The 14,668-nt window shown below is 41.5% G+C and overlaps 1 protein-coding gene and 1 non-coding gene across 2 annotated transcripts; both read right to left on the bottom strand.

Moving 5' to 3' along the window:
- Positions 1 to 211: 211 nt before the first annotated feature.
- TRNAL-UAA (transfer RNA leucine (anticodon UAA)) lies at positions 212 to 294 on the bottom strand. Its single transcript has one exon. It is a non-coding gene; the product is annotated as a tRNA-Leu (tRNA).
- A 5,575-nt stretch (positions 295 to 5,869) lies between these two features.
- STX11 (syntaxin 11) lies at positions 5,870 to 10,417 on the bottom strand. Its single transcript, XM_061471427.1, has 2 exons — positions 9,418 to 10,417; positions 5,870 to 6,822 (listed from the first exon to the last, which is right to left on the bottom strand). The coding sequence occupies exon 2, from the start codon at positions 6,815 to 6,817 to the stop codon at positions 5,951 to 5,953; it is 867 nt and encodes a 288-aa protein (XP_061327411.1). The 5' UTR covers positions 6,818 to 6,822; positions 9,418 to 10,417; the 3' UTR covers positions 5,870 to 5,950.
- Positions 10,418 to 14,668: the final 4,251 nt, after the last annotated feature.

Here is a 14,668-nt window from a genome sequence, read left to right as displayed (position 1 = left end):
GGCTCACACCACCGTAGCCGGCTCACACCACCCTCGCCGGCCCAGCGGCGCGGCTGCTCCGCAGGCCGAGTGCCGGCCGCCGCCCGCTTCAGCGCCGCTCCCCCTCTGCCTCCCGCCGCGGTCGGCAGCTGCCGGCGGCCGCACCTCAGCCTGAGCACCGCGTCCTTCTCGGCAAAGCAGGAGGGCTCCGGAAAAAAAAAAACTTGACTTCTACCAGGAGTGGGGTTCGAACCCACGCGGACATACGTCCATTGGATCTTAAGTCCAACGCCTTAACCACTCGGCCATCCTGGTGCAGATACAGAAGCCGCTCCCAGCCGCTCCTACATCCAAGGTGGCCCTTCCTCCCGTCCCCGCCCGACCCGCCGTTCCCTGCGACCCTCCACCGGCGTCCTCCCGCCTTGATTTCCTGCGCGGCAGGGCGCAGAGCGCTTAGGGCTACGGGCGCGAGCGGCCCCTCCCGGCAGCGGGCGGGCGGGCAGGGCCGGGCCGGGCCGGGAGCGTTGCTCTGCCGTGGGGCCCGTGAGAGACAGAGAGCCAGAGCGGAAGAGTTGGGGGGTGGCGGGGGAGGTGCGCGGGGCTGGCGCGGCCCGGCACTGAGAAGAGAGCGCGGGGAGCGTTGGGGTGCGGACGGAGGATAGGGGTTGCCGGCCCAGGGCCGCTCCGTGAGGGCCCATGGGCGCGCTGAAGCGAGAAGGGTGGGGGAGCCGGGGAGGGTTGGTCGGGGGAATGAGAGGGCTGGGGGGAATTCGCAACTATAAAGCTCAAAGCAGCAAAAAGTGAAACAACTCAGCACTTTTCTGCCGGCTTCCCCTTCCCTCGGGCGATGCTGCCGGGTGAAATACCAACTGAGAGGTACTCTCTGGAAACGCGGTGTTAGTTATTGGCGTTTAGCTTATTTATGCCCAGCTGTTTCCTGCAGTAGCTCTTCCCTTGCTCATAGAAGAAAACCAGAAACAACAGGGTCTGAAGCTATCAAGTATGCGTCATTAGGGAAAGATATTGCAGAGGAAAGATTTTTTTTTGCCAATCACCACTACATGCATCATCTGTGAAAGCACCTATTGCAATACCCAGGTTTAGTGCCTGCACTGGGAGCTTGCCCTTCCTCCCTGTTAAGAGGGGAATGGGAATGGGAAATGGGAAAGTGGACCATCACTGGCCTTGTCACCACACAGGCTCCCACTCTTGCCATCTTTGCTGACCATTTTCCAGAGGAGAAAATGGTCATTCTGCATCCCGCTAAACTTTGCCACCTTTGAACCTGCCCCCAAGGGATGAGAAACCCAGTACAACGCAGGCTGGGGAGGCTAGACTGGCAGCCTCTGGCAAACTGGAGGGGGCACGCAGTGGGCAGCTGCTTCCTGGTAAGAACAGGAGCACATGACACTGCTCGGCTGTTGGACAACCTGGTTGTAGCTGGCCCTTTGTAAGCCGTCTGTGCTGCGAATTTGCGGGTGCAGGTGGTGTCTAACCTCTTCAGCCTGTTACTGCTCAGAGACCCCCAGTACACAAGACATGCCAGTGAAGGAAAATAATTCTCACATACAATAAAAGTGAATTGTTAACATTTTGCATAGATGAAGAAGAAATGTGAAACTCACACCTTCTTTTCCTTTAATTTTATTCACTCGCTGGAGCCCATGAATGAAAGAACAGCTTTTTGGAACTTACCCTGCTATATCATGTGCTTAGAATGGGCATCATAGCATGGCTAGCACTGCTCCCTGTTCAGTAGGGTTGTGCCTTGCAGCAGAGCACTGAGTAGAGAAATATCATCAGTTATCTCATTCTCTATTCTTCTGTATTTCTCAAAAACATACGAAAATGTTACTTTTTCCTGTCAAGACTTTATGCCCTAACAATGTATGCACTGTAAGCTAAGGTGTAACAGTGGAGCAGTCTTCCACCAGCTGTTACTGGCTTCAGCTCAGCTATTATGAAGGCAGTATGCTAAAAACATGGAAGAAGGTAGACCTGCTATCACCTTCTTACATATTAGAGAAACAAATACCATGGCTCCATGTGCAAATCACATTGTGTCGGAAATAGATTAATCACCACATGCAGTATCTGTTAAAGGATACCATTTCCTGCCTTCATCATATCTGTGATACTTCCCTAGAGATGGAAACAACCACATGTAGCTCTCCTTTTCAGATAAATTCCAGATATCTCCCATGGTTTAAAAATCTAGAGAACCTGCTTTGTTTTCAAGAAATTACAAAATACAACTTGGGCTGTGCATTCAAAACATCCTTAATGTGGGTTAGATTAGAAAGGCTTAGTTTAGCTACTCAGTTCAGCCTCCAGAACAAAGATGTCTTAAGCATAGAGCTATAGCTTTACTTCAAGAAGTTTCTCCCAAAACACACGCAGAGAGATGCCTGCTACAGTGTGCGAATGTGTCCATAGTCTGAATCCCTTGCTTTGAAGTAGCAATTGTTTCACTGCCATTTCTCTAAAATTAAATCCATTCAAAACACTCAATAACAACAAAAAGCTCAAACCAAACCAAACAAAAATAAAAAACAAGCCAAAACAAAACAAAAGATGAAATGGAGTCTCATACACATATCCAGAAAGTTCACCATTATATATCAAACATTATATTTTGTAATAGGTTGGGGTTTTTTTTCCTCTTTTATACTTATGCAATTTTCTTATATTTTTAGAAGGAGCCAGGTGTGCCTGGTTGCCAATTCTCCTTTCTCTCCTTCCTTCACTTCAGGAAGGGCTGAAATTTGAAAGGTGTGGGGGAGGTTTGTGAAGTTTCTACTGCTTTCAGTAGGAAACAAAACCAAACTAACAACAACCCTAAAAGCTGAACCCTTACATTTTAACTGTTTTCCCCTCAAACCCAACTATAGGGTCAGCCACATAAGGGAAAATTAAAAAACAAACCATGGAATATGCCACATATATCTCCATAGGAGTTGTTCTGACTTTCAGAGCGAAAAGGCAGCTTTCCTCAGAAAGCATGAAGATGTTCATTCTGCAGTTTCTGTTATTAGTATGCTAACATATCATCAAGCTACTTTTATCATCTTCTTCCACTCATCCTGTGTGGCATGAGTCTTTGCAGCTATAGTGTGATCAGCTTTTTTCAACAGTCTGTTTAACTGTGACTAGGCAAGTTCGTGGGCTGGCAACATTTCATTTCTTACACAACTGAGGGATAGAAAACCCCACATAGTATTAAGCAATGAACACGTTTGCAAGGAAGAGAACCATTCCTTCAGTTACTGGAAATAATTTTTTAAGTGCCTCTATTCACAATGTGACTTAAAAATAGTTAAAGGGTCTCAAGCTGGTATTTCAATAATTCTCAGTTTCTTCCTTGCAGCAACAGGCTGGAGAGAAGGTCTGCAATTACATTTTCCTCATGCTTTTGCTTTATTTCCCTGCGCCTCAAATCAGACTAAAGATTCAAGTATAAGCACTGCATATCTACTAATGAAATCATCAAGATCTCTCATAACTGCCAGAATAGATTTTATTTTTTCTTGCAGTAGAGAATCATTTTAGAACAAATGAAACTAATTTTTTCATGGGTTTTATAGGAAAAATTATAGTAAGTCTATCTCAATATGGAACACATTTGATTTACTGTGGCAACAAATACGAGGAGGGCTCTTTTAGGCACTGTTTAATCTCCTTTCATCAACTCAGAGATCAGTCTAGCAGCTTTGAAACTAAACTTCCACAATGCAAGAAGCTGCTCAGAGATGCTTATTCAATGTAAAACGCTCTGCACTTTCAGATTTTCTTATGAAATCTTTTATTCCATGTGTAGACATACATATGTGTAAAAAAGAAACCAACAAAAAAATATATGTACACATTTCTATCAAAAGCATTGCTGAGTGCTAGATTATGTAGACAAAATGAAATATATATTTCATTCCTCATTGATTCATGCCCACACGCTGACCCTCAGAGGTTTAGGGTGTTTCTCTACAGATGCACTGTTCCATTGACTTCCATTGAATGGCAATACCTATGGCGTAAATGACTTTGTCTTCTTGAGTAGCACCAAAGCTACTGGTAATGGTGCCAGCTCAACACCCTCCTTTCTCCCACTTCAGGTTTGAACATGGGGTTGTTGGAGAGGTCCTCAGGCAAGCATAATACTGATATAATCAAGACATCACTGATTATTAAAATATCTTCTAGTTTAGAAGATTGGCATTCCTAACTCTTCCATGTTATCACAAACAGGTGCTTCAGCAAAAGGGACTTTCAGTGCCTGAGAAGAGCTCTTTTATTTGTGTAAAAAAGCCCGTCTGGCTAAGAAGCATTTCCCACTAGGATATGAAAGCATGGAAGTTGAGTTTATTTTGCTGTTATATCAATATAAACAGTACGAAACTCTTGGGTGTTTTTGCACATATAAAATTAGTGTTCAAAAGATCAGAAGAAAAAAAGTTTCATTGTGATTGGTGCAGAGAGATGGCTATGCACATCTCCTGAGGAAAACTCCCAAATACAAAATATTTGAAATGTTTAAATATATTTATTAAAATAGGTACAAATAGGATCAGCAGTTTAAAAAAAAATCAGTAACTTCTGAAAAAAAAATGTCCTGCATTAATTCAGAGGACAGCAGTAGATCACAGTGTGTCAGGAAGCCACCTAGAAATATAATACTTGGAAAACCTCCAGAAGTAGGAGCTATAATCACTCACCAGACCTCATGAATGCATGTTTCACGGACGACTTTCAGTGGTTTCCGGAGCTGCAATTTTACCTCCTCATATTCTAAATCTAGTTTGGCCAGACTCCCTTTACACAAAAGGAAAGATTACTTTCAAGTTTGAAAAGAGCACTGAAATGACATTAAAATGTTATTTTCTGTCTTCTTCGGGTGTTCAGAAGAAATATGTCTACTTTCTTCCCAGGTGGAGATTTCCTAATAGTGGGAGAAAAATCATAGTTTTGTACAGTAAAACTGCATTTTGATAAATTTAATCCTTCATATTATTAAAAACAGACATAAAAAATCCATTTTAATTCTTACTAAAAAAATAGAAGTCTATTGACAGGATAATCCTTCCACTAAAATTGTTTGTGTGTATGTGACAGCACAGGAAACCCTAAAATGCCTTCTCGATTCCCCAACAGTTGTCTTCTTGTGTGTGCTGCTGCAGAAGGCCACTGCATGCCTCTCTTCTGGCTGAAGTGTTTATTGGCAGAAGAATGTATTAGAAGCATAAAAGCATGGCAGTTTTGAAATTGAGAGTGCAGACAGTGGCTCAAGTTAAAAGTCGGTGAGGTGCCTTGATGTTGCAGTGCTTCTAGCCACCTTGACAAAGTTGTGGATACTCAAAATTGAGAAAAGCAATCACTTGCACACAAACAGCAAAACGTGCATACTGTCATTTAAGGTGCAGTTACTTCTGTTGAGATTCAGGTGGAAGTCAAGTTGAAATAGAAACTAGTTCTGTGTCCTGCTCCTGCTACCAGGCTTTCACCAGAGTGAAAATCTCTTCAAGTATTTGCATTGAGTAGGGTCCAAACTAGTTAAAATTGAAACCTGATTCTGTCGTGTATTGTGTCTCCCCAGGCAGTAAGGCTGCACCAGGCGGTAAGGCTGCACCACCTGCAGAGTTACTTAGACAATAAAGTTACTTCTTGAAATTTCTCATCTTCCCTAGACTGAGTTATTAGCCCGTCATTCATTCCTCTTTGCTGCCTATCTGAAGCAAGTATCACTGCAGAGATCTTCTTGTACCTCTAATTACAGCAACAGAGTACATTTCAATTAAAAACAGATTAAAAATTGTTTTAGCAACATTTCTAGGAGGCCTCAAATAGAACAGCCTTCAGCACATTTAGTTAAAAGACGATGAACAAATTCAACAGGGGTTGTCATTAGAAAAAAGTCACTGGAATGAATGCCTGATTTTGAAGATATTCAGGTTAGTCTGTGATAGCTTCAGTGGGACAATCATCTTCTGCAGCAGGATAAGCAGCAGCAGAGGATTGTTCTGAGGGGGTGTTTTCTTCTGTATTCCAAAGCTTTTTTCACTTGCTCTTTAGCTTCTCCTACATAGTCCTCAACATTTTGCATATTTATCTCAATGACGTCAAAGGTGTCTGCCTGTTCCTCCACTAGTAGGGCCACCTGCAGAAAGAGCTCATGAACTTCCTTGATGCGACCTTCTAACTTCACAAGCTCCTTATGACGTGTCTCAATCTCATTCAAGGCAGAGCGAGCCCCCTTAACTTCTGACAAGAGATTCTCAGAGAAAACATCCCACTTGCCTTGCTCAATCATCTCCTCAATCTGGTTGCCAGAAACATCTTTGCCCATTATCTCTAGCTGCCGCTGAATTCGAATCTTGCAGTTCTCTCGTTGGTTCATCTCTGCTGCATTGTATTCAAACATGGCTCCCTGAAATGAGTGCATGAGGTCAACATAGTGGTTCTTTGCTACCCTGGCAATAACAGACATAGCCCCATATTTTGTTACTGCATCTTCACAGAAATCTCTCATTATGTGAAGTTTCCTGTGGATGCTTTCTCCACGGGCCTTAATGTCTCTGGCAATACAATTAGTATCTCGTTTGATGCTACTAAGACGGCGCATGGAAGTAAGAAAGCGGTTGTTTTGCTTTCTGAGCCGCTTCACATCCTCTTTTAGATAGTCATTTTCTGTCCGGATGTTCTGTATGTCGTTATGGAGAATTTCCAAGGCATAATCAGTCTCATAAAGCAGAACATCGTGGGGTGAATTTTCATCATCCTCACTTTCAGTAAACTGTTGGTTGTGTAACCTGGCTAATTCATGCAGCTCGTTTAGCCGGTCCTTCATCCTGCCTGTAAGTAGAGGAAGAGAAGGAAAGAAGTTTAAAGTAAATAAGATACTGGTTTACAAGTATTAGAAGTTCATAACTAATAACTACATCATAGAATACTTTGAGCTGGAAGGGACCAGTAAGGATCACAGATAACATAACTACATCAAAGGTAACCCAAAATATCGATTTTTAATTTGTTCAGTGTATGTTTTACACTGATGGATCTCAGATACAAAACACTGGTGCTAGAACTCTCTTCTAGGAACTACAACACTTAGAATTCAAAAAAGTTCAAGAGATAAGACAAAAAATCCTGAAGACAAATCCTAAAGTTCAATTAGACAGTCCTCCCCCACAAATGCTAGTCTTTCACTTGGAGAAAAAAACAAACTCTTGAACAAATGATAGAAAGCCTTCAGCTATCAATATGTGAAGATGTATTACTAGCTGAATGCTTCCCACCACTGCTCATTAGAGAACTCTTGTCTAGATCCTGACCCTTCATTATATCAACTGCCCCAAATGTCACAGGTCCTCTGTCATTCTAAGCTTGCTTTTCCTGAGGAAAGACTGGGAAGCTTCTCAGAGCCAGAAATGGCATTTGAGGAAAAAAAGTTTTGAGAAATGGTGTGGAAAGTATCAAGGTAGGATAAATAAATAAATAAATAAATAAAGCAAAGACACATATAGGGCCTCCAGATGCAACCACTGACCATGGCATACCAAGTGTCAGACAAAACAACACAGTGCTAGCAGCATTTTGTAAGCAAAACCATCCACCCAAACCTTATTTTTTGTATGATGGAAACATCCTACTGGAGGAATAAAGTAACACCATTGTTCCAGATCAGGATCTGTTTTCTATGTGTTTGCTTCACATGTACTTAACTACAAATTTCATTAAAAAAAAACATAGAATGAGTAATCTGCACAGACCAGTTACATGGTAACAAAGCATAAGTCTCATTTAAGTATGTTTAAGCTGGAAACTTCCCTTCACAAAATCTGTATCTCCCATGACTCATTTAAATTAGTGAGAAAGAGAACCATGTTAAGAATCGGCACCAAACAGGACACCTCTAGATCTCTGTGTCTGCAGGATTCATTTTTGTTTTCCCAGGAATTAAAGTGTCTTCACAGCATTTACAAACGTTACCGCCATGAACAACACATCCCTTCATCGAATCAGCAGTTATTCCCAGGTTAAGAAAAGTCACATATCTACATGCTCAGGAGAATAGGCCTAGGTCTAATGTGAATTAAAACTGCAAGTTTATAATCAGTTTCATGGGACTGTTCAACGTGTTAAAGACATTAGGGAGGATATTGGAAAGATTCCATCACAGGTACAGCCCCCTGGGCTCATGTAGTTCATTGTGGTGTATATGCTGGTCTTGAGAAGCATCCAGATTAGGATCACATTTACAATGAAGCAAACAAGTGAATTTCAACTTAAACCATTTCTTTTACAAGCAATGTAAATCAATAAAGTCCATTAATATCCTGACAGAATAGCCTTCATTCAGGAATCTGCACATGTAATGTAATTGAATTTAAAATATAAGCCACATAGATTCAACTCACAATGCTCATCTGACTGCATTCATGACTCTTACTGGCTTCCCTAAAGCTGACAATCCTGCTTCTAGCCTCATCCTTGAACTGTCGTGTGCTGTGTTCAGCAATTTATTCTTTTTGTGTTTAGCATCTACATTTAATAGCACACGATGTTTTTTATGACTTTAAAATGACAGTCCACAGCAGCAAGGTGCCATTTGGTGTAAACTAACTCATGTGTGTGCAGGACTATGTTGCCTTTGTGCTTGCCGTTCCCCGAACTTGAGAAAAACTGTATTTCATCAGCTTTCCTTCCACAGAGAGCAGACCGACAGCTGGCTCAACAATAATTACATGTTATTGTTTGTGTTTGAAAAACACAAACAGAAAAACACACTAAGAGCTGCTATGTAATAAACTCATGGTTTTGTAGGAATAGGTCTACCCTTCCTTCTCTCTACCCTGAAAAGTGTAAATTGCAACTTGCCTTTCTCACCCACAACTATACAAGGGTGATGGATTTAAAAAAAATAGGAAGAAATGGAGAAGGAAATACATGGTAATTCACAACAAGAAGATACTAATGCTGTAGTGCATCTGTATACTAATTCTGTAGCATCTCGATACAAATAATGCTTTTTTTTTAATACAACATGAAAGGTTAAAAAGTCAAGTATTAAAAGAAAAGTAAGGAGCTGCCAAGTGTGGCCTCAGATCATGGTGTTGCCTACACACAGGAAGATCATGCAGTTAAACACTGTCCTATGTCCTTTCACTTCCATCAAGTCTCTGCCTACAGTCTGTGTGTGCTGAATAAAACTTGCACAACATAAAGGGATAATCTCACTTACTATGTTGCTACTGCAAATTTCCTCAGGGATTTCTCCTGTGAAATCTCTGGAAAGCTCCATAAGCTCATAGCAGTCTTTTGGGGGAGGCAGACCTAAGAGCCCCATCCACAGACACAGGTTTCAGCCCAGAGTGATTGAGGACAACATTATCACTTTTGATGAGTTATGATGCCCACTTGAGACACCTAAAGCACAGGTTTTCATACCTGGTATGTTCAGAAGTCAGCTCCTTCCGACTTTGGTCACTGCTGCAAGCCTTGGGGACCGAGTAAGACGGTAAAGTAACAAGCTGGACATCAGTGAATGAGCACATGGATCAAGGCCACGTGTGAGAAGCTTGTCTCCAATGATATGTACAGCATCACCCACAACTTCCGTGACCAGCAGATCCAGTAGAATCCAATTCTAAATGTGAATAGAAGAATCAAATTATAGCTGCACTGAGAATCTTTAACCTGGAGTTTCCCGGTTTCTACGTGCTTAGCTCTAAAAGCTACGTCATTTGAAACTACATACCAAAGCGTACATTCAAGGTAGTCAACATTAGGAGTTTTTAACTCTGCACTGAGGACCTGTACCCATCAGGGTAATGGCTCCTAACCAAAGGATGCCACCTCTTCAAGCCTGACTTCAGAGTCCTGCAAAATCAGGGACTTTTGGACACCTTTTATTCTCCCCAAGTCCTGTTGTTTTCTCTGTTTCTGAAGTTCACCACCTAGCCAGCTTCCCACTTCACATTCCCATTTTCAAGATGCTTTTCTTTATCTTCATACATTTACTGGACAGGATGAAGGACAAAAAAAAAAAAAAGACTTTCTGCGTGTACTTCAGCATCATATTAGGCCACAAACGCCACAGATTGCAGAGGACACAATTCAACAGCTATTCAGCTTTGTGCCATAGTATGCTCAATTACTCTGTGGATAAGCATTTGCAATATTTACCCAAAAAAAAATCTGTGAGGTTCACGAAAATGTTTAGATTTCAACTTTCTTGAGCACCTTTAGCTCAAGGAACAAGTAAATTTATTTGGGACACTTGCAAACTCCTGCTTTGAGAAACTCATAATTTGGCAAAATTTTAGGAGTTTTATAGAAGAAAAACAGTAGGCTCAAATGCAATGCCACCACAGGTCTTTCCCCACTTCAAATTCCCATTTCAAACATAGGGGAACCAGAGCTTCCCAAGAGAGGACAGTAACTTCCAAGCATTCCTTTGATAGTGTCAGGGACAAAACTGACACTAAAGAGATGAAAAAAAATGCACAAACAAGCATGGGAAAGGAGGGGGGAACAAATACCTGAAAAATTTCAGCTCAACGGATCAGCATTTAGAAAGGTTGACCTCCTTTATCAGATCCTGTTGTTACTCAGGGAAGTTTACATCTGCTTACATGTTGATAGCATTGCTTGCCATTAAAACAGCAGTGTATTAATATATAGTGCATTAGTAGTTGTTAAGGATAATCTCAGCACTAATTCTTTAAAACGAGCAACAATCTCTCTTTTCATATAGGGCCTGGCACAGCAGTATAAGTTGGGCTCCCAGGCTAGAAAGCAGCTCTGCAGAGAAGGACGTTGGTGTGCCGGTGGACATCGAGTAAGCAATGCGCCCTTGTGGCAATGGAGGCCAACAGCATCCTGGGCTGGAGCAGCAACAGTGGTGGAGGGAAGTGACCCCTTCCATCTGACACCTGAGAGTACACATCTGGAGTGCTGTGTGGGTGCCGGGGCTCCCCAGCACAAGAGACATGGACACATTGGGGTGAGGCCAGGGGAGGACACCAAGGTGGTCAGAGGTGCTGAAGCACTTGATGTACGAGGAGAGGCTGAGACAGCTGGGAACGTTCAGCCTGGAAAACAGGAAGCTTAAGGGAGATCTTGTTGCACCAATTGTGCAATGCAAGGGAAGACCCTTCATGGAGATGTACAGCGACAGCACAAGAGGCAACAGACCCAAGTGAAAACAAGGGAAAAAAGCCAGCTACATAGTAGGGGAAAAAAGGGAAAAAACAAAAACAAAAACAAATCCCAAACTTTCAGAAACACTAGAAAAGGTGCCAGGAGAAGTTTTGGAATCTGCATCCTTGAAGATACTCAAAACTGTACTGGACCTCACCAACCTGAACTACCTGTGTGTGTTTTGAGGGGGGCTGGATTATACAACATCCAAAAGTCAAGTCCAGATTGTTCTTGTACTCAGCTTTATGTCAAAAGTTGGTGAATTTGACCATGAGTGCTAAATATTTAGCACTTATTTCTTTAACACAGGTTTATTTAAGATGCAGCTAACACATTAGAATATCAAAACACCAACTGCTCTCTATTCTGGAATAACAGCCCCAAAAGTATAAATACCTTAATCTCAGAGTGTGTGTTTTAATAGATTAGCTGCTAGTTTGATTTTCTTCTAAAATACTGTGCATATTCAAACTGGAACATATCCTTCCATGTTTGTATTTTTGAGCTAGCTAAATCAATCCCTGTAAAAAACAGGTTCCTTCTGCAGTCCATCATGGTGTGTACACCCAACCATACACTCTCACACACAGGAAATATAGGCTAGGTAATGTCTGTAGAGGTTACAACTTTAAAACCAGACACGCACCAAGTATATACAGTCAGCTGAGGATGTGTTCAGTACTCTTCATGTTGGCATGCTACTTCTTGATATTAATTACCATAATGACTAGCTCTCCCACGATGCATGAGAAAGACATGAGCTGTCCTGTTGCAGTAAGACTGCAGCCCATACAACTCTCTGTGATATGGGATTTCAGATGGGAAAGGAAAATCTGGCTCTGAAAATCTGTACCTGTGCATACACATAAAACCCCTTTCTGTTAGCCCAACACACATACCAATAGGAGTCCTGCAGAGCATACTTGCATTGCTGTGCTAATGTTATCAACATAGAAATAACATAAAGATGAAAAGTTATTTCTGTAGAAACAAAAGAGTTGCACACCTTTATTTGAGCTTTGACATTTGTATATCTTATCCACACCTCAGTTTGGGGACAAACAGTGAAATAAAGCTGCAGTTTCAGTATATCATCCAAATTTCATCACTGGGAAGGAAGACAGTTTATGTCTTTTCTATTTACTGCACTCATAAAAGGCAGCTGCTAGTTAACACCAGCTTGTGGATTACCAGAAGTCTAGTCAGTAATCATTCTGATCCTTGAGTAGGGCTTTACAAGATGAAGCTTTCACTTCAGTTGAAGTGGCCTATCTGAGGAACAACAGATACTTCAAAAGAAGCCAGTTAAAAATAATATATCATCTCAGCAATTCTCTCGCTCAGAAGGAAGAAGTCCTTTTGTGCTCCACTACAAACCCACATGGCTCATCCTGTCTCTGAATGACATGTGCTCTTGGTTGGATAACACACAATAGATGTGACCCAAGAAACAAGTGGTGAACAACTGGGAAATAACCAGCTCCTAAGCAGAATTACTTCATTGCCATGTGTGCATCAGCACATTCCAGTAACTTCCCATAATGTCTGTAGAGGATGCAGTATTGATGGAAATCCACTTAGATGGACTAGCTAAGTCGAACACACTCTGTTACAAAGAAATAGTGTGCTGCTGTGGCAGCAAAAATTCAAGTCATATATAGATAAAAGAAGTGTTAAATGCAGCTGAAACCGTTCATTTAGGAGTTGGAATCTCAGATTTAATCATAATTTTCTAGTATCTTTCTGTTTTGGAAACAGTGGTCTTAGACCAGATTTAATAATTTTGCCTGCTATCTGTTGTCCAGTAATAGATTTAATAATATTAATTAACTTGGAAAACAGACTGTTGTTTACAATAGGTTTTCCTCTTTCCACATGAGCTTCTAATTGGCTCACAGCAGAATTCTAGTCATCTTTTCAGACTAAATTCCCTGATTTCCCAATCTTGCCCATCACTGGTGGAACAGCAGGCTTGAATTTCTCAAATTTCTTTTTTCTTTCTTTTCATCTATAGGAGCTTAAGGAAACACCCAAAATCATAATCTAATTATTAGGATAGATTCCCTTCTGGAGCTGTTTTAAGATCATATCTGTATATAAACTCCAGTATTAAGAACTATGACAGAGATCAGCATTTCAAAATCTTTCTGTAGCTGCACTGAAAGGAACTTATCTTCTCTGCAGTTTCTTGGATTGGGCAATGTTTAAAAATAGAGAAAATATATTCAGGACTGAAAATACATCAGTTAACACAAGGCACCAGTTACAAAGCTACAGAAATACAGCAAGAAGCTGTATTTGAAGACTAATAGACACTATCCACTTCATGTTGTTGTCAAAGACTGCATACAGCAGGATACCTCCTCTATACTTTCAGTCACCCTAGTGAGAAATGTATGCAGTTGCAAATGTCTTATGGCAGGTTTCTTTTTCCAAAAGCTTACATGAAGTGTCCACTTCTCTGTTTGTTCTGGAACAAGTTATTTATTCTTTGCAGGCTATTTCTGCAGTTGCCAGAATCTCCACGTCTCCAGTGGTTCCCTTCCTACTTTAAAGGCTAGGAAAGGCCTAGAGGGAAAAAAATAGCATTCAGATAGTTTGTTGCCTCTAACTTAAAGTAATGAGGTAATAATTGCTTGAATATTGATAGCTTTGAAGGTTCTTCTTTGACTTCACTCAGTTTCTTTACCAGTACTCAGTCTCTTCTGCATAAAGTAACTCTCAATTTTTGTATGATAGCATACTACAAATTCAAGGATCTAGGGTGCATCTTGTACTCCCAGATGCATTCAATGCGGTTAACCATCTTGGTGCTTGCCATAGACTGGTCATCAGGTTTTGCAGACATCAGTATCAAAACTAGGCTGTACTAGGGCAACAGACAAAAAACTTTCTCCACCTTCACTAGATGGCCAACTGAAAACACTTGCGTTGTTTGAACCCTTCCCAAAACTGGGAACTCTCTCCAGCAGTCATCATACTTCTGTGTACAAATGGAAGTTAAGGACAGGAAAGCCTAATGCACATCCCAAATTTAGCCACTTCCTTTTCATAAGGATGCTAAAATCAGAATATATAGTTATATATTCTGGTATGTTATATGTATAATATACAGTTAGCAACTGCAGACATTGAAAACCTGCCAAATCCTTGGAATCCTTGAGACCTGTGAGCTGATTCCAATCAGTTTTAATGTGCACAGCTTGCCAAAAACCAGAACACCATTACAAAAAAGTATCCGAACATGCACAGGATTGTATTTTACTCAGAGGGGAGAAAACCAGTCCCGCATCACTCTTCATTCAGTGTTTTCCAGTACATGCAATGTGATTTAGGCTGAGTACAGCATGACCATCCTTCCTGCCATAGGGAGCACCAAGGTCTTCAGGTAAAAATGACCTGGAGGCTAGGGGAGCAAAAACTGTATCTCCATGGCTTGGCAAATGGTTAAGAGAGAACCATGCCACTCACATAAACAGTGAGACAGCCGTCCATG

This window comes from Pezoporus flaviventris, unplaced genomic scaffold, assembly GCF_033815535.1.
Source record: "Pezoporus flaviventris isolate CSIRO_AGI_PZ_B2104156 unplaced genomic scaffold, CSIRO_AGI_Pfla_v1 ptg000066l, whole genome shotgun sequence".
Classification (NCBI taxonomy): Eukaryota; Metazoa; Chordata; class Aves; order Psittaciformes; family Psittacidae; genus Pezoporus; species Pezoporus flaviventris.
Note: the sequence above shows the minus strand (reverse complement) of the source record. Positions and strands in the feature narration are given on the sequence as shown.